Source organism: Osmerus eperlanus, chromosome 10, assembly GCF_963692335.1.
Source record: "Osmerus eperlanus chromosome 10, fOsmEpe2.1, whole genome shotgun sequence".
Taxonomy (NCBI): domain Eukaryota; kingdom Metazoa; phylum Chordata; class Actinopteri; order Osmeriformes; family Osmeridae; genus Osmerus; species Osmerus eperlanus.
The window spans coordinates 124,677-144,259 of record NC_085027.1 but is presented as its reverse complement, the minus strand read 5'-3'; the positions used below and the strand labels follow the sequence as shown (position 1 = coordinate 144,259).

The 19,583-nt window shown below is 43.4% G+C and overlaps 2 protein-coding genes across 16 annotated transcripts in view; one reads left to right on the top strand and one right to left on the bottom strand.

The window, feature by feature from the left end:
* ppfia1 (PTPRF interacting protein alpha 1) overlaps positions 1–8,937 on the top strand; it is a 37,016-nt gene extending 28,079 nt beyond the window's left edge. For 4 of the 8 annotated variants that reach the window (XM_062470681.1, XM_062470680.1, XM_062470679.1 and 1 more), the window contains 7 exons: positions 593–619; positions 1,710–1,885; positions 2,041–2,138; positions 5,115–5,290; positions 5,683–5,751; positions 6,653–6,794; positions 7,518–8,937. In XM_062470681.1, coding sequence (XP_062326665.1) covers positions 593–619; positions 1,710–1,885; positions 2,041–2,138; positions 5,115–5,290; positions 5,683–5,751; positions 6,653–6,794; positions 7,518–7,579 — 750 coding nt within the window. In that variant the 3' untranslated portion in view covers positions 7,580–8,937. Of the gene's footprint in view, positions 1–592; positions 620–1,709; positions 1,886–2,040; positions 2,139–5,114; positions 5,291–5,682; positions 5,752–6,652; positions 6,795–7,000; positions 7,073–7,517 lie in introns of all 8 variants that reach the window. The other 4 variants (XM_062470682.1, XM_062470677.1, XM_062470676.1 and 1 more) reach the window with 3 other exon arrangements.
* A 954-nt stretch (positions 8,938–9,891) lies between these two features.
* LOC134027697 (src substrate cortactin-like) lies at positions 9,892–19,450 on the bottom strand. Of its 8 annotated transcripts, none has more exons than XM_062470696.1 (17): positions 19,319–19,450; positions 17,446–17,529; positions 15,967–16,040; positions 15,753–15,882; positions 15,181–15,291; positions 14,855–14,909; positions 14,462–14,572; positions 14,112–14,222; positions 13,780–13,890; positions 13,322–13,377; positions 13,038–13,107; positions 12,397–12,620; positions 12,183–12,327; positions 12,029–12,097; positions 11,410–11,923; positions 11,230–11,343; positions 9,892–11,163 (listed from the first exon to the last, which is right to left on the bottom strand). In XM_062470696.1, the coding sequence occupies exons 2-15, from the start codon at positions 17,527–17,529 to the stop codon at positions 11,787–11,789; spliced, it is 1,488 nt and encodes a 495-aa protein (XP_062326680.1). In that variant the 5' UTR covers positions 19,319–19,450; the 3' UTR covers positions 9,892–11,163; positions 11,230–11,343; positions 11,410–11,786. The 8 variants fall into 8 exon arrangements, with proteins under 8 accessions (XP_062326680.1, XP_062326682.1, XP_062326678.1 ...); XM_062470698.1 differs by having other exon boundaries at positions 9,892–11,145; positions 11,245–11,343; XM_062470694.1 differs by having other exon boundaries at positions 9,892–11,178; positions 11,212–11,310.
* Positions 19,451–19,583: the final 133 nt, after the last annotated feature.

The window sequence follows — 19,583 nt, the reverse complement described above, 5'->3', positions numbered from 1 at the left end:
TGATTCAGCAAAGAGATTGTTGCCTTCAACACTCAGCATTAATGATTACCAAATTGTCGGATTCTCTGAGTGTAGCTTTAGTGTCACTATTCTGGAGGAAATATAACAAGTGCATGTGCATGTTTGTTGTGGTTAACCTGGTGTGCATGCTGTGCTTGCATTTTTACTTACCCAGTTGTCTGCTAGTAATGATGTACCATAACTATAGGTTTATAGTAAGATTATCTAGATTACATACATGGAAATTGTTACTGTCATTCCTCATAGACACATATGGTTAGGGTTAACCCTAACCCAAATGTTAGTTTTGTTCTTGCACTTAAAACCTTAAGATTCTCAATAAAACATTTTAGTAGTAATCTATAACGTATAGTATACTGCATTAAACTGTAAAGTTTTCTTTAAACCTTAATTGTTTTGTGCGTTTGTTGCATGTTGACCTGCTTAACACCCGACCTTGCTGCCATAACCCCAAGTTGTTTTCTCTCTGCTATTGCTAACATGCTATCCCCAGGTTGTTTTCTCTCTGCTATTGCTAACATGCTAACCCCAGATTGTTTTCTGTCTGGTAATGATAACATGCTAACCCCAGGAGGATGACGAGGGTAGCTGGGCCCAGGTTGGCACATCTCTCACGCTTCTCACACGCTGTTCACACATGAATGCACACATCTAATGACTACATGTAAATGTAGGACATGGTTAAAGTCAGCCGGGGTTGTTCACTGTGGGGACCAGGGGGGGGCTGAAAACCAGGCAGCTGCCAGGAACACTCTCTTCCATGAGCACATCTGTTCTTCCATGAACACATCTGTTCTTCCATGAGCACATCTGTTCTTCCATGAGCACATCTGTTCTTCCATGAACACATCTGTTCTTCCATGAACACATCTGTTCTTCCATGAACACATCTGTTCTTCCATGAACACATCTGTTCTTCCATGAGCACATCTGTTCTTACAGATGTTTGCACCTTGATTCGTGGTTCATGTTTACTACAAACAAATTCATACTACTTCATTGCCACTCTGAAAAGCTAAAGTGGCTTTCAGTATGGCATTGTAACTTCCAATAGTTATTGGCCGGCATTTCAAATATCTGTAGTTTTGTCAACTGTATTGAAGTTTTAGATTATTTTTTCTTTAGACAGCATTCCATAATTAGTTCAGTAGCATGTAGGTAAGACGATGAAAAACCTTGACAGCAACAAAGCGGATGATTGTAGTGAGTTAACTAACCCTAACTAGGTTTCAGAATGACACCAACCCTGACTACCATTGTGGTGAGTGGAGCCCCTCACTCCATGTTCTCCTTATCAGACTTTTTTCTAATCTTAGATCTAAATCTCTCGCGTGCACACACACACCCAACTGTTCCTTTATATGTTTATATTACCTAATTAATACTAGTAGTGTTTCCTATACCCCTAACACACACCCACACAGACACCCACACTCTCTCTCACACACACACACACACTTGGACACACACATCCTCAACCACACCCATACTGACCCACACGTCCTCACATACACACTCACACCCTCACAGACACTCACACACACTTGGACACTCACATCCAAACACCCACACACTGACCCACACATCCACACACGCACACTCTTACCCTCACTGCCACGCATACACACACACTTGCACACACCCACCAACTCCCACACCCTGTGACATAGTTCCTCCCTCGCTGCCAGACCTTGGCGTATGGCGACATGAACCACGAGTGGATCGGGAACGAGTGGCTGCCCAGCCTGGGGCTGCCGCAGTACCGCTCTTACTTCATGGAGTCCCTGGTGGATGCCCGCATGCTGGACCACCTCACCAAGAAGGACCTCCGAGGGCAGCTGAAGATGGTGGACAGCTTCCACAGGTAAGAAAGAATGGGAGGCTTTCTAAACCCTCACCCCACTGAACCTTAACCCTAAATCCACCTTACTGAAGGTGCCTGTGCGCATGAAAATGTAAGGTTTCAGAAGATTGACTGATTGCATTTAACATTCTCTGTTCCTTGGCTATTGTCAACAGGAATAGTTTCCAGTGTGGAGTGATGTGTCTGAGGAGGCTGAACTACGACAGGAAGGAGCTGGATAGGAGACAGGAAGACTGCCAGTCAGAGCTCAGAGGTAACAGCCGTCATGTTCTCTAATACACCCTAATCATGCTGTAAGCATGGAGGTAACAACCATCATGATCTCTCATACAGTAGAACATCTGCCGTCATAAGTATAACATCGAAAATCTGAGGGAATCGATCTTAATCTCAGTATCTCATTGATCTTCATCGATCTTCATCGATCTTTATCTCAGTATCTCATTTGCACTATGTTGCCCACTCATGCTGCTCACTCATATTCTATTCTTATTTTTATAAATTTTTTCTATATTTTTAATTGTTTTATTTTCAGATTGTTTAGTTCTTAGAATTAGTTAACTATTGTACTTAATTTAAGATCCGTATATGTTTATTGTTTGCACCTTCCTGCCACAGTAAATTCCAAATGTAAATGTCGAATAAACCGAATTCTGATTCTGATTAAGCAAAAATAATAAATAAATGCCATCGCAATTTGTCTGACAAATCAGAATCAGAATCAGAATGGGATTTATTCGCCATGAAAGTTTGCACAGACAAGGAATTTGCTTTGGCAGGAAGGTGCATACAATAAACATATAGGGACCTAAAATTTAAATATGTGGACTATCTATACTAAGGGTACATAAACTAGCAGTACTAAGTGGGATTAGAATTGAATTAAATATACAATAAAATAAAATATAAGTTGCCGTAAATTACAATATAAAAATACAAATATTACAAAAAATACAAATGTACAAGATACAATTTTGTAATGCAGTGCAAAAAGCAGTGTGTTTTAAGCAGGAAGTCATTAGAGTCAGTGTGGTCCCTTGGCCTTGTTGAAGAGGCCAACAGCGGAAGGGAAGAAACTGTTTTTGTGGTGTGAGGTATTGGTCCTGATGGACCGCAGCCTTCTGCCGGAGGGAAGTGACTGAAACAGGGAGTGTCCAGGGTGGGAGGAGTCGGCCACAATCTTCCTCGCTCGCCTCAGGGTCCTCGAGGTGTGCAGGTCCTCGAGGGTAGGCAGATTGCAGCCAATCACTTTCTCAGCAGTGCGGATGATACGCTACAGCCTGCTCTTGTCCTTGGCAGTGGCAGTAGCGTACCAGACGGTGATGGAGGAGGTGAGGATGGACTCAATGATGGCTGAGTAGAAGTGCACCATCATTGTCTTTGGCAGGTTGAACTTCTTCAGCTGCCGAAGGAAGTACATCCTCTGTTGTGCTTTCTTGATGAGGGAGCTGATGTTCAGTTCCCACTTGAGGTCCTGGGAGAGGATAGTGCCCAGGAAGCGGAAGGACTCCACAGTGTTGACTGGGGAGTCACACAGGGTAATGGGGGTGAGTGGGGCTGTGTTCTTCCTGAAGTCCACAACCATCTCCACTGTCTTAAGAGCATTGAGCTCTAAGTTGTTCTGGCTGCACCAGGTCACCAGGTTGGCTGCTTCCCACCTATAATCAGACTCGTCTCCACCAGAGATGAGCCCAATAAGGGTGGTGTCGTCCGCAAACTTCAGGAGTTTGACGGATGGATGACTGGAGATGCAACTGTTGGTGTACAGGGAGAAGAGCAGAGGAGAAAGGACGCAGCCCTGAGGTGATCCGGTGCTGATGGACCGGGAGTCAGAGACTTGTGTTCCCAGCTTAACGCACTGCTTCCTGTCAGACAGGAAGTCTGTGATCCACCTGCAGGTGGAATCAGGCACGTTCAGCTGGGAGCTTGTCCTGAAGCAGGGCGGGGATGATGGTATTGAAGGCAGAGCTGAAGTCCACAAACAGGATCCTGGCATAGGATGCTGGGGAGTCCAGGTGCTGTAGGGTGAAGTGGAGGGCCATGTTAACTGCATCATCCACAGACCTGTTGGCTCTGTAGGCAAACTGCAGGGGGTCCAGTAGAGGGTCAGTGATGGATTTAAGGTGTGCCAGCACCAGGCGCTCGAAAGACTTCATTACCACAGAGGTCAGGGCGACGGGTCTGTAGTCATTATGTCCTGTTGGCCTTGGCTTTTTGGGCACAGGGATGATGGTGGAGGACTTGAGACAGGCTGGCACATGGCATGTCTCAAGGGAGATGTTAAGATGTAGGTAAACACCGGAGACAGCTGGTCAGCGCAGTGCTTGAGGGTGGCTGGAGAGACAGAGTCCGGCCCAGCTGCTTTGCGGGGATTCTGCCTCTTGAAAAGTCTGTTAACTTCACCCTCCTGAATGGAGAGAGTCATCACTGTAGAGGGGGGGAGGTGGGAGGCCTCCTGGGTGGGAAGGGGTAGTTCAGGACTGTCCAATTGTCTTTCAAATCTGCAGTAGAACTCATTCAGGTCGTTGGCCAGGCGGGTGTCGTTAGTGGAGTGGGGGGCTCTGGGCTTGTAATTGATAATCTGCCTGAGCCCTCTCCAGACAGAAGCAGAGTCGTTTGCAGAGAATTTGTGTTTTAGTCTCTCAGAGTACAGTCGTTTAGCCTCCCTCACCGCCTTGCTAAACCTGTTCTTCGACTCCTTGAAACTGTCTTTGTCCCCACTCCTAAACGCTGACCTCAACCTTCTGAGTTTAGCTGTAAACCAGGGTTTGTCGTTGTTGTAGCTTACCCTGGTGCGTGTTGGTATACAGCAGTCCTCACAGAAGCTGATGTATGATGTCACAGCCTCTGTGAGCTCATCCAGACTATTGGTAGCAGTCGTGAACATGTCCCAGTCAGTGCAGTCCAAGCACGCCCGCAGATCCTCCATAGCTTCACTGGTCCACTGTTTTGATGTCCTCACAGCAGGCTTACAGCGCTTTAGCTTCTGCCTGTATGCAGGAATCAGGTGGACCATGGCGTGGTCAGAGTGACCCAGTGCTGCTCGAGGGACCGCATGGTATGCTTTGCTGATTGTAGAGTAGCAGTGATCCAAGGTGTTTCCTTCTCTGGTAGGGCATTTGATGAATTGTCTATATTTTGGGAGTCAACACACATGTACACTTCATCATTCCCTGCGTCAGTTTTTTGAAGGTAACAATGTCCCTCATGTCCCCTTTACCAACATCAGATGTTCTGGTCTGGAGCAACGAGCGTGTGATGAGCTGGGTGGAGTCCATTGGGCTTAAGGACTACAGCAGCAACCTGCAGGAGAGTGGTGTGCACGGGGCGCTGCTGGCCCTAGACGCCTCCTTCGACCACAACGCCCTGGCGCTGCTGCTGCAGGTTCCCACGCAGAACACACAGGTGATCATCCTGCACCCCTCTCATCCTTGTCCCGATCTCTCTATCCCTACCCTACCTCTCTATCCTTCTCTATCCCTACCTACTACCTCTCTATCCTCTATCCCTACCTACTACCTCTCTATCCTCTATCCCTACCTCCTACCTCTCTATCCTTCTCTATCCCTACCTACTACCTCTCTATCCTTCTCTATCCCTACCTACTACCTCTCTATCCTTCTCTATCCCTACCTCCTACCTCTCTATCCCTACCTCCTACCTCTATATCCTTCTCTATCCCTACCTCCTACCTCTCTATCCTTCTCTATCCCTACCTCCTACCTCTATCCTTCTCTAACCCCACCATACCTCTCTATCCTTCTCTAACCCTACCTCCTACCTCTGTATCCATGCAGGCTCGGTCTGTGTTGGAGCGCGAGTACAACACCCTCCTCGCCGCGGCAACAGAGAGGAGGATAGAGGAGGTGAGATCCAGTCTTATTAACAGTGAACAGTGAGAGGATAGACAGGCTCATTGACAGCTATTTACGGTTAGCCCCCCCAGAAAGACACACCAATTAAATCCCATTTGTAAATATTAACCCTTGTGTTATCTTCGGGTCATTCTGACCCATCAGTCATTGTGACCCACCGTCGTATTGCGACAGATTTACCGCATACAAAGACAAAGTGAAGCATTTTCTTTTAACCGTTGGGCTGTCTCAGACCCCCCACATTGCAAAGGTTAAAAGAAAATTATTTTAATTTGTTTTTGTATTGGGTAAAATTGGGTAAACACAACGATGGTTCGTTATGAACCTTTGGGTCATGTGACCCGAAGGCAGCACGAGGGTTAAGCATTGTATGCAGCTTATAGCTGACCCTAACCGTAACCTTGTAGGATGATCTGCACATCTTTACACCCTTTTACTGACACCTCTTCACCCAACACACCCTTTACTGACACCTCCTCCTCACCCAACACACCCTTTACTGACACCTCCTCCTCACCCAACACACCCTTTACTGACACCTCCTCCTCACCCAACACACCCTTTACTGACACCTCCTCCTCACCCAACACACCCTTTACTGACACCTCCTCCTCACCCAACACACCCTTTACTGACACCTCCTCCTCACCCAACACACCCTTTACTGACACCTCCTCCTCACCCAACACATCCTTTACTGACACCTCCTCCTCACCCAACACACCCTTTACTGACACCTCCTCCTCACCCAACACACCCTTTACTGACACCTCCTCCTCACCCAACACACCCTTTACGGACACCTCCTCCTCACCCAACACACCCTTTACGGACACCTCCTCCTCACCCAACACACCCTTTACTGACACCTCTACTTTCCTCCCTTCTTCAGGATGATGATAAGAGCTTCAGAAGAGCTCCTTCTTGGAGGAAGAAGTTCCGTCCTAAAGACGTGCGTGGCGTTCCCCCTGGCTCCTGCGACACGCTGCCCATCATGTCGCCCTCCACGCAGCCAAAGAGAAGCCCCAGTGATGGTGAGGTGGCTGCTGGAATATCAGCAATCATGTGATGGTGATCTGACATCATTGTACATTTTAACCAACCACAGGCTTTGAAAATTTGCTTTTCTACAGTTTTGTTGGTAATTTGCTTGTTTAAAGTGTGTGCTGGTTTACATGTGCATCTGGGAATTGCAAGTAAATAACAGCATGTTTTGCATGGGGTTGGCATCGCAATGCAGGGAGTCAGTCTGCCATTCAGAGGCTGGAAACTGCCACTGTCCGGACGTACTCCTGTTAACACGTAACCCTCCGTGAGTACACACACTATCTCCTGTTAACACACACACAGCTCCTGTTAACACACTCTGCTCCCTTAACCTTAAAACTATCCCTAACTCCTTACACCAAACCCTTCATGTAATTCTAACCCTAAAATCCTCTAGAAATAGCAATTGAAGTTGGAGGGACCAATAAAATGTCCCCACAAGGGTAGTAAAACATGACCACTAACCCTAACCCTCTGCTCCTGTTAACACAAACACTCTCTACTGTCAACACATAATAAATACACACTACTAATTGTGTTCCTCACTTCTACAGCACTCCCTTCTCTTCTCTTGTAAGGGGGTGGAAGCATGTTGTGACCCAAACCCAATCATGGTTAAATAACGCATGTTCACGCTTCTTTACCTCTTGTCGCTCTACTGCTTCTCTACACATTCTGTCTCATCTCTCTTATCGTCATTATTTCTCTAGGTGGATGTTGGTCAGACGACGAAAATGAACTGTTTTCCCGTCAGGAATGGATGCTGACCTGACCAACAAGAACAATAAAAAAACAATTTTTATTACAGACCGAACAAGTCATGTTGTCACCAATATTTTATTGCACACCTAAAGGACACATCATAGAGTTATCAATGTGTATTATTATATTTATGTAAAGCAATGGGACATTTCATTTATTTTAGATTTTTGCTCTTTTTGCCTCTTCTAAATCCTCCCTTCCTCCCTGTCCTCAAACGTATCAAGTGTAAAACTACATGAAAATAACTGAATGAATGTTTTAATTGTCTGGAGTGTGTATATTTATCTTTTTTATCATCTTTTTGACCAGATGTATTTTTCCCCTTGTCCTCTTCTTGGTTTTATAATAATTAATCTGATGATCATGTGACTTTGATATATTATATAAATTTTATTTCATATGCTCTTATATACCTTTTGTATGTTTCTGCATATCAATCATGATGACTTGTAAATGCGTCTCATATGAATATCAGAGGATGACTGGAGATTCAAGGCAAATCCTGTGGACGCCTGACACCAGACTGTAACCATAGCAACCCTCGTACTAACGGGGATACCAAAACTAAACTCTTAATGATGCAAACAGAAGCCATAATGCTGTAGCAAAGATGATGGCTACTTTGTACAAGTCCTTTACTTCTCCTCACATGTTGTACTGTAGTTCTCCATTCCTCATAACTTCCCACTGCCCAATCCTATCCTGCCTTACTCTGAAATATGCATGGTGGTTCACCTGAAGAAGCACATGACCGATACTGAGCCTGATGACGCTCCTCCCCCTCCTGGGTGGGGCTCCTCCCCCTCCTGGAGGCTCCTCCCTGACGGACCAAGGCCAATGTGGCCTCGAGGGTTGGTGTTTAGCCCTGCCCTGCTGTGACTCCCAAGTGCTGTGATCTGCCCACACACAAAAAACTTAATTCCAAGACTTATCAAGCCTTGTCATCTGTCACCTACTTTCTTTCCTTTTGTACTGATTAACTCTTCTATGTTTTGTTGCTGTTCTGTTTGTAGGATTTTTATGATATCCCAAGTTTTCCTGATTCTGGCAAAGCTGTTACTAAAGCCAAGGTCAAATTAAGAAGTTACTCCTTATTTGATAATGCCGATTTAAGTGTCCTGCATACAGGATTTGGGGGAACACATAGTTATCATTTTATTGTCTTGTGATTTGGTAATTTATGTACAATGCACATCATGTTATTGTCCTGTTTTTAAATTTCTCATTGGAAATTGTCCTGAGTGTAACAAAAATCGTGTAAAGATTGAGTACTCATGAACTATTTTTACCAGTAGTATTTATTTCTTACTTTCAATAAAATACTGAAACTTGTTTTCCACTGCCAATAAAAAAGTCTTTAAAGTCCAATTACCTCAGAACATTTCTCTCAGATTCACTTTTGGAACAAGTAGCTTGACACATTCAAGTTATGGAAGAGTGGTCACAGACTATATACAGTACCAGTCAAAAGTTGAATGGGAAAATGTGTCCAAACTTTTGACTGGTACTGTATATATTTAGATTATAACTGATGAAAGTTTTATTCATGTTTCACCTATTGTAAAAATACCTCTTGTGTAGGTTAATTAATCCGTTGACTAAATGAGAAACATCTCTGAGTTTTAACTGGTCTGCAAACTACATGGGGCAACAAAGACTTTGAAGTTGAATTTAGAGTCCCGAGCCAAAATAACTGTCTTGCAGTAATAGTTGTGGCCTGTGTCATTTCCGAAGCCTCCCTGCCTGATAGATCCTCCCGCCTAGTAGATTCCTCCCGTCTAGTAGATTCCTCCCGCCTAGTAGATTCCTCCCGCCTAGTAGATTCCTCCCGCCTAGTAGATTCCTCCCGCCTAGTAGATTCCTCCCGCCTAGTATATCTTCCCGCCTAGTAGATGCTGCAGGTTCAGAAGGAAGGAAGTTCAGAAATGCTCTCCGGAGCAACCCGAGGAACAGAAGAAGTGAGTTGTAAACGAGTTCTGATTTCCTTCTGTGGACAAATTGTTTATTGGGGATGGTGACAATTGTTATTCATTGTGTACTGCTTATGGTTTATAAATATCCACAAAGACCTGCCACTACCAAATAGATGGGCCTAGGTTAAATCAACAAAAAGGGGATATTTTGTTCCTCTGGTAGGCTTTGTCTGCCTGCCACCCCAACCTGTTACAGCATTGTATGTTAAAACATCCTAGTTTCAAATCACAGATTTTATATTTACTAGTCTGATTAAATACTTTCCTGGGTTATCAGTTTGAGACTTATTCTCCATTGTCATCGTTGTTTGCATAGTAATATCCAATGCTTTGGAATGTAATACAAATGTACAGGTTTATTTGTTTATTGAAAACATTTACTCAAAAATAAACAGCCATAATGATAGATGTGAGCAAGCAGAATACAAGCAAAATACAGATTAAAAGAATGCATAATTTTATTACAAAACCCCAAACCCTGATGGAATTAGATAATCCACTCATATACCTACTCAACTGTAAACTACACAACTTGCCATAACGACAAGAAGCTACACAACTTGCCATAACGACAAGAGATATTGTCAGTTTAGATAATTAGCATCCACCAAAGAAAAGGTTCCCTTTTAGCCTGCTATAGTTCAAGCCATTCTGAAATATAAAACAACTAGATTAATATCACTTTCTTAATAATTTGCCTCATTAACACATTGGTCCACTTAGAAAAAGGATGTCAGTGTGTGAATACACCAAAAGCCCCACAACAGTATGCAACACTAGACAGAATCCCAGGCAGCATCTGTGGCCCGGGTGTTGGGACAGCAACAGCAAGAGAAGCAAGAACAGCAGAACGTTCAAATGGACTCTGGTATCTGTTATACGTCTTCAGCAAAGAGAACAATGGGTGACTTTATTAATACTGTTTTTATAACCGCTTCAGTAGGCCTTATCTTAGCTGAGACATACTGACGTACCACCATTTTCAATTCACTTAATTTCAGAGCTTATGTAGGTCTGTGTAGTGCATTTTAGAAACGTTATAGATAGTTCGAACACTCATGCAGGTATGTAGTGTTAAAAATAATATTCATGTCTTTCAGATCTCTAGCTGCTACTGTGGTAAATCAGCTGAATTATGGCTCCCTGCTTTCTCGAACCAGACTTCTCTCCAGCCTACCGCCCAGAAGTGTCAAGAACAGCTGCATATCATACCTCCAGTTCTTAACCAACCCACCATAAGGCAATAGGTTTCTAATGAGGTGCAAGGGCCCAGTACATGAGCCCACACGAGGAGATTGCTTTACCAGGCTTGTGATCAAACTAATCTAACCCTTTCTTTGGTGAACCTAAATCTACTTACTGCAGGTAGGCAAACTATAAATAGATATAATAGAACCCTAAGATGGAGCAGGAAGGCAGAGCAGCAAAAACCGTTTAGGTAAGTCTGAAACAAGATATATATGGAACTCTTGTCATTCTTATTTGATTCCAAAATGAGATAAGAAAGCATTGTTCGTCCCTCTGGGAAAGCAGCCTAAAAGCCTGAGTACTCCAGTCATCCTACCACACCCAGGACACTGAAGTCTACCTCTCACTAGCAGACCTGTACAGAGAAGTGAGCCTCTTACTAGCAGACCTGTATAAAGAAGTGAGCCTCTCACTAGCAGACCTGTATAGAGAAGTGAACCTCTCACTAGCAGACCTGTACAGAGAAGTGAACCTCTCACTAGCAGACCTGTACAGAGAAGTGAACCTCTCACTAGCAGACCTGTACAGAGATGTCTACCTCTCACTAGCAGACCTGTATAAAGAAGTGAGCCTCTCACTAGCAGACCTGTATAGAGAAGTGAACCTCTCACTAGCAGACCTGTACAGAGAAGTGAACCTCTCACTAGCAGACCTGTACAGAGAAGTGAACCTCTCACTAGCAGACCTGTACAGAGAAGTGAACCTCTCACTAGCAGACCTGTACAGAGAAGTGAGCCTCTCACTAGCAGACCTGTACAGAGAAGTGAACCTCTCACTAGCAGACCTGTACAGAGAAGTGAACCTCTCACTAGCAGACCTGTACAGAGAAGTGAACCTCTCACTAGCAGTACAGATATCTGGCAGAGAGACAAGAGGTAGAAGGATAGGGAGTAAAAGACTGAAGAAACAAAGCTGAACCCAGATGGAGCAACAGAATATTAAAGAGAGAGAGAAACAAAAAGAGGCATCTTAATGGTGTGAAAGTGCGCATGGAGATCACTGTCGTATTTCAACATAATTGGCGGGGAACAGTCCGTACGCACCCCGGCAAACACCCCGCCACCAGCCCTCGTCAATCATCTCAATGTTGGTGATGATGTCGTCCGGGTCAAAGGAGATCTCATCATCTCCAGCTGCAATGCAAGGCACCTGGATTAGTTTGTATAATAGGCTAAAAAGCATATAATGTTGTCATTGACGGGATACGTTTGGTGCTGGCCGGTGGGTTTGTTTCTCACCTGCTTGGTAGTCATACAGTGCCACAGCAGTCACCCCCTGGTCCTCCCCATACTCGTACGTCTGGGTATCTGTAGACAACACAGGTCAAAGGTCACTAATATATTCATTATCTGTACTGGATGGATGCGGTGGTGGTAGTGTGTAGGCCCTCACCTCCCCCGTCAGCCTGGTAGTCATCGGGGTTCTGGTAGAGCGCTTCCTGCTGGGCGGGTGGCTGGGGGCTGGGCTCCGCCTCATACAGCTGCTCCCCATTCTCTGCAGCAGCCTGGGGGGCGGGGTCCTGGTACACGTCCGTGTCCTGCACAGGGGGGAGATTAGAGCAGAACAGAGAAACCAGTCCTAGTTGCATAAGGTTGCTGCTCCTCACCTCATACACAGGGGCCGGTGCCTGGGCGGGAGGGGTTGGACTTGGCACGGGAGAGGCTGGTTGAGCTTTGACTTCATCCATCTTGCGACGCGCCTCCTCCTGTTCCTGCTTCTCCTTCAACTGTCTCCTTGCTCGCTCCTCCTCTGTCCTCTTCTTATCCTCCTCCTCCTTCTGTTTGGCGATGTTCTCGAAGCGGGCCTTGATGCTGCCTGTGCTGCTGCCAGCTGGGGAGGAGGGAGGGATTTTACTAGCTAACCCTAACCTTACAACATCTCTACAGAAACGCAAAAGAGTACAACCAATTGGGTTCACACCGAACGCTGAAGAATTTTTTTTGCGCAGCAAAAATATGAGAAATTGTGCGAATGAAATATTCTTGGAAGGCAAGAGTATTGTAGCTGTCTGTGGGCATCCTCTGCTATACCACACTACTTCGTATTTGTTTATAGTCGTCATTTCGGACATGGTTGACAACTGTAAAAAAATGGATGGCTCCTAGCGCTTTGCGCAAATAAACACAAATGAACGCAAAGCTAAAAGGTGCTTCATTTGCGCGAATATTTCGCTTTGCGTTTGTTGTGAACACAGAATAAAACATGACAACATCTCTACAGGAACGCTAACTCGTACGACCGACTCACCAGCCTCCACAGGCTTGGTTCTCTGGTAGGCTGGACTTGGCTTTTCAACTTCCTCAAATGTCCCAGCGCTCTGACAAATACCAGAAAGCAAAACAATTAGTAACACTCAACAGTTAGAGCACTAAACATGATTTTATTCCAATACATTTATTGAGTCCAAATGCTGGAGACTAATAACAAGTCTGTCAGGGAAATCTAGATTACAGAGACAAAAATTTGCAATCAAGACAATATAAAAAAGAAGTACATTTGAACGTGGGCATATCTGTAAACAATATATGTACCTTATCCATTCTGTCCTTCTGAACCCCAAACTTCCCTCCAAATCCCTTAGAGTAGTCTGCAAATGAGAGAAAAGAAAGTTACCATCCCATTTGCTCACATGAACATGTAGGCCCAGTTTCCCAGACATGGATGAAGCATAGTCCTAGCCTTAAAACTTTTTCAATCTTTGTTTTATTTCTTGCAGTTATTACATCCACATTTTTCCTAAACCTAACTAGTTAAGCAACTGAAACTTCCAGTTTGTAACAGGGAGTCTGCAATGCCCATTTGAGGCATTCTACACTGCTACTCACAATCAGTACTCCTTCTAAAACTTGCTAAGCATTCTCGTTGTAGCAGGGGGTAGTACTGTAGGCAGGTGTAGTAGCGCTGTAGGCAGGTGTAGTAGTGCTGTAGGCAGGTGTAGTAGTGCTGTAGGCAGGTATGGTGAAGAGGGACAGACAGGTAAGACACAAACCTTTCTGTGACTCGTGCAGCTGCAGTTTTTCCTGGTGGTCCCAGCCGACTGCTGACTTGTCCTGCCTGTCCGACTGTACACCAAATCTGCCCCCGAAGCCTTTCACATAGTCTGCATTAACACACTGAAATTACCCTCTGTGCCTACTTAATCATAAACTCAATTTTCCCCACATTACAGTTGAGATTAATTGGTAAGTAAACGTGCTAGTAAAATGATTTGGAAGAAAATGTAAGTGGTTGATATGCAAAGCAAAGTGCGATTTCATTCAGTGCCATAGTCCCAAAGGTTACTGGGTGTAATCTAAAGACCCCCACAAAAACAAATTGAACCTTTCTGGGACTCGTGTCTTTCCGTTTTGCCTTCGTACTCAAATCCCACCGCACTCTTGTCCACCTTGTCTGTCTCTACTCCAAATTTACCACCAAAGCCTTTGGCATAATCTGGAAACATTAGGTAAAGTAAAGGGACAAGAGCAAGCAGGGAGACCATGAAAAGGTTAAACAGATTGTTTTCAAGATTCCATGGATTCTACCTGTCAAATTAGGTGGTAGACATACAAAGACAGTGAAAACAAAATCTGTTTGGCTTTTAATTTAAACATTAAGATTATCATTATGTTTCAAAAGTTTCCACTGTGGTTGGGTGTGAGTCTTAATGCAACGTGAGTTTTTGAACAAACCTTTCTGGGACTCATGTTTTTCAGTTTTCCCCTGGTAGTCGAATCCCACGGCACTCTGGTCCACGCGGTCCGCCTGCACCCCATACCTGCCTCCAAACCCAGTGGAGTAGTCTGAACAGGGGTTACAGGTCATGGAACACGAAACATGGGGACAATGATAAAGAGTTGACATTTCTAATCATAAAAACACAACATGCATGTCTGTATCTAATCTATTTCCCTTTAAACAAACACTATACTTTGTTCCTTGCACAACTCAATATATACTGCTGACCTGTCTTTTGATGATGTAAGATATTACACATACATCTCAAATACTATTAAAGGAATATAGTATTAAAGGAAGCAAATACAAAGCTGGTTTGTAATTAACAACAGACTGTATCCCCTTGCCTTTCTGCGATGCATGTTTCTCTGTCTTGCCAGCATACTCAAACCCAACAGCAGACTGAAAATAACGAAGCAGGAATAAGCTGTTAGTCAAGTTTAGAACCAAGACGGAATACAACATTTTCCAGCGTCGTAATGTCTTGCCTGGCATAACGACATCAACTAACCAGTTGCAGAAGTGCAAAGAAAAGGAGTAGTTCACCATGTGGTTCCACTTCATTTAAAGAGTATACATCCACAGTTGTACATTTTTAGGATATTGAGAAGTTGGTATTAAGTATATACTTCATCCAAGCCAGTTGGGCCTGATAAGACTAAGGTGATCATACCTGGTCAACACGATCAGCCTGCACTCCGAACTTCCCGCCAAATCCTTTGGAGGTGTCGGTCTGTGAGCAGTGCTTTGACAGCTTGCTTTGGTACTCATGGCCTACTGCAGACTAGGAACGGAGAGGCAAAACATATAGTTCTACATATAAGTATATATACATATCAATTCTACATACAAGTATATATACATACATACAAGTATATATACATACAGGTATTACAAGATAAAACAGAGACAGATGCAGATGAATGCAGCAGATGGACTGCAGCATTCATTCCTGTCCTGTCAAGTCTGATCTTGGGTCCTCATTTAGGCACGCCATCCTTAATAAAGATGGATTTAGCAAATTACACCACCTAAAATCTAGTAATTCAACAGTGCAGGTGGACTGTTCATGCTAACTGTAACTTCAACCACTTAACTCAGTTTTAATAACCTAAATATACTTTCCACTTGGAACACAGTGTGACCCAACACAAATGATGACTCTGGGAGTTTAGTACATTTTGGAAAAAATTAACTGAAAAATAATCCTTAAATATGTTCTATGGTTTGTTTTGAAGCTTCAACCTTGTCCATGCGATCTTGCTGCACTCCAAACTTGCCCCCGTAGCCGTGCGAGGCCTTGGGCATGTTCTCCAGCTCCTGCTGCTTCAGAGACGTGTGCTCCGTTGACACCTTCTCACGTAGCTGATGGATACTAAGGAGAACATCAGAAGGTGTAAGAGGCAACAGTAACATGACATTGGGTGCAAAGCTACTCAACAGCCACCCTAACACTGACTTGATGTGTTCCTGGTGGCCGGAGCCAGCCACCGTCTTGGCCCCCCAGCGCTGCTCCTGCTCCGTCACGTCATTCTGCCAGCACAGGGAACAAGGTGAGAGGTTAGGGGGAGGAGACGCTTTAGATAACCATAACCCTGTTTGTGTCTGACGTGTGATGGGACATGACTAACCCTGTCAAAAGAGAATGGAGCACAGAAGAAAGAATAATGACAAAGATTCTTAGTCACTTAATCGTTTTCTACATTGACAATAGTCTGCGGTTTCCTACATTGTCAATTGCTTATGTCATATTGTTTAAAATGTATTATACTGGTTCTCTGTAGAATAGTATTAACCCCAAAACATGCATTAGTTAATATCAATAACTAATAAACAATAACTCCTTTCATGTAAAATGGTTGAAGCAGTTGTCATAATTGTAATTTCCTATACAGGACTGCATGTACAGTTCTGACTAAGGGGTGTATGTTTACATTTCTACAAATTTTGTATTTTTCCTTTGTGCTACAGTTTGCAGTGCTGTAAAACCGTCTTTTATTTTTCATAAGTTATAGAACAAAAGTGTAAATTGGAACCCTTCCCAATCTCTTGCAATCAATTTTCCACATACAGTAATTTTAACTTTGTTCTGTTGAAACTGATCTATGCTTAACAAGTGCCGCCTTGGCCATTTTCAAGCACTGTCATCAAAACTTTGGCCGTAGTTTACATCAGAAACTACTTACAGAATACTGCCAACATGGCTAAGCATTTTGACTAACTTGTTTGTGAAACAATGAAACAAGGAGTTGCCATTCTGATGGCAATGACATAAATATTTACTTAGATTTACAATTAGTCATTTAGCAGACGCTCTTATCCCGAGCGACTTACAGTAAGTACAGGGACATTCCCCCCGAGGCAAGTAGGGTGAGGTGCCTTACCCAAGGACACAACGTCATTTACACGTATTCTTACTGAACCATTCTGTGTGAGGCCATCGATTTGGTAAGCATGCAAACCAAACAATTTTTTTCTATTATTTAATACTTTTACATTTGGAAAATAAAATCTATCTTAAATTGTGAAATAAAATGTTCTCAGTGCCACTGCGCTAAGACAGCCCAAACAACGTACCAGGCCCTGTGCTGTCTGCCCCTCCCAAGATAAACACTCCTACATAACAACTTGCAAGGTAAGCTACGCTAAACTGAGATAGCTCATTACAAGGTTAGGTGATTTTGTTTTAAACCGTGGCCATAAGTGATTTTTATAATTTTTTTTGCTGTATTGAAAAGTACCAAACTTATCAAGTCAAACCAAACCTAGATTTTGTAAACTGTTACACCTTTAATTAATTCATCTATCAAAAGGGGATTAGTGGGAAGAACAGAGAAACAATTTAGTAAAAATGGATGGATCAATGTGTCTACAGACTTGAGTCACATTATGACTCCCATCATAAGTTACATCATGAGTCACATCATTAGTCACGCACCTCAAAGTCTGGGTCTGTTTCCCAGTCATCCGCACCGTTGTCCACAGCAACGCTGACCGACTGACCGGCTGCTGCCTTCCACATCTGCCAAACAGGAGTTAAGGTTCAAGTATCACACTCAATGGCCAACAAGACCAGATAGCTACTAAACAGGACCATAGGGTTAAACCTTCACACTCAATAATAAATATAAAATAAAAGTTAAGATACATATGGTCAGATTTGTATATATACACACTCATACCAAAATTAACAATAGATGGATAGTAGCAAAAGAAGTTGACTTTCACAACACGGATAACAAAGGCGGAATCACAGAATCCCGACATTAAGAGCCGGTATCTGACAAACACAGAAACCGTGAAAATGTGTAGTTTTAATTAGTTATTCAAAATGAGTGTTAATAATAGGTGTTTTTACATCAACTGAATGCGTTTTACACGTCAGGCAATATGTTATTCTCTCCCAGGAAGCAGTGATGTCACTACCCCCACCTCCTCCTTACAATCCCTGGTGATCCGTCCCGTTGAAGCTGGTCACACCATCGTATGTGGACGAGGAAGGGAGAACTAACCATGAAGCACAAGCCTCCTCTCTTCTTCTACCAGAAGATTCAGCTGCTTGGTCAGCGCCAAACCGTAAATCCAGGGCCTGTCCTTCAGTCAGCTGGTTAGATAGTCATGTCTGTCTGTCTGTGCTTGATCTGCATTGGGGTGCCATCTTGCCTACCTAAATATTTTATATAACCCTAAACATGTTGTGCAGAGTTCAGTGTTGAATAAATGGCCAGCACCAATCCCTGACCTCAACTATTAAAACAAAAAAACAGTGGAGGCATAGAAACGAAGTAGTGACCAATTATTTTTTACCCTGATTTGAGTGATATGTTGTGACTGTATACTGAGAAGGTGTCCACATATGTTTGGTCACATAATGGTTGAATTAGCGAAATAGTTAGAATTGGTTGCATTTTTGTGTGCAAACGTAGGCCTATATCCTAGCTAGCAAGCTAAGTACACTGGCTCACATTAGACAGTTATTATGAAACTAAACTATTTTTCATCAACCTGACTTCCTTTAGCAGACACATTGATATATCATCATAAATCTCTATATTAAATCTACATCTCCTTGTTAATCACACCAAAGCTGATAGCGTAGCTATGACGGTGAGTTAGGACCTTGGGCAACAAGGGTAACTAAGTAAATGATACGGCCTGTCACTGTTACCACAAAGCATAGATACGCATTCTCAATAACAAATTATATTACTGTACAGTAACTAGCTAGCCAGCCTACTCGTCTGCTGACGTCGCTGCATCCCTGTGCTGATAGTTAGATACTTGCTATGAATTGTTCTAGCTACACCAACCAATGGGGGGACGTGACACGTTTGCTTAAGTCCTCGGCCTGAACTAACAGATCTATCTGTGCCAGTGTGAGCTGAAGCTTTAACCCAATCTTCATTTTGTGGTTGCGTTGCTTTAAACGTCATTTTATTTCCGCATTGAACCGTGTTAGCAACTGTAACTAGCTAACGTTATTCGGCACGTACCAACAAACTAGTTAAAAGCTAGTGAACATGTTATACTACGTTACTAGTAGGACCAGTCTTACTGACCCATAGGTTTGCAGTAGTGGTACATTTTCTTTGGTGGCATATAGTTAATCAGCTACTGTCTAATCATTCTAACCTCAGGTACCTCTACCAGGTAAGTCTAGCTAGACAATTATTGTGGCTAATTACAGTAGCTAGCAAAACCGAGCACAGGGTTGAATGGATTTTAAATTTGTCACAACATGCAATCAGCACGTCCCAATCAGAAAAGGAGCTCAAATGCATTGTAGTGAAGGTACATCAAGTCCAACTTACCTTTATTTTTTATGTTCGAAAAAAGAAATCGCTGGATAAAGCCTTTGACAGTCCTGTGTGATTTACAATTATTTCCTGCCTTCTTCTTTTCCGACTTCCTGCGGAGAAAACGGGAGTCTGGACCTGGGAATAGGGAATTTCTGAATAAAAGTCCCATTCTTTTAAACGCATTGATTTGCACGATTGATTCACTACCCAGTGGGCAATTGATGTTGAAAATACATTACATTTACATCAAACATTGGCGTAAAAAAATTTGTCAAAT

Bases quoted from the DNA above. Each gene is read 5' to 3' on its own strand.
- LOC134027697 (XM_062470697.1), bottom strand. From the start codon at position 17,529: ATGTGGAAGGCAGCAGCCGGTCAGTCGGTCAGCGTTGCTGTGGACAAC. The intron at 12,621-13,037 runs GTGAGTCGGTCG...CCTCCTCCCCAG, and splicing joins AACCAAGCCTGTGGAGGCTG to CTGGCAGCAGCACAGGCAGC. The intron at 12,098-12,182 runs GTGAGGGCCTAC...TGTTGTCTACAG, and splicing joins CTACCAGGCTGACGGGGGAG to ATACCCAGACGTACGAGTAT.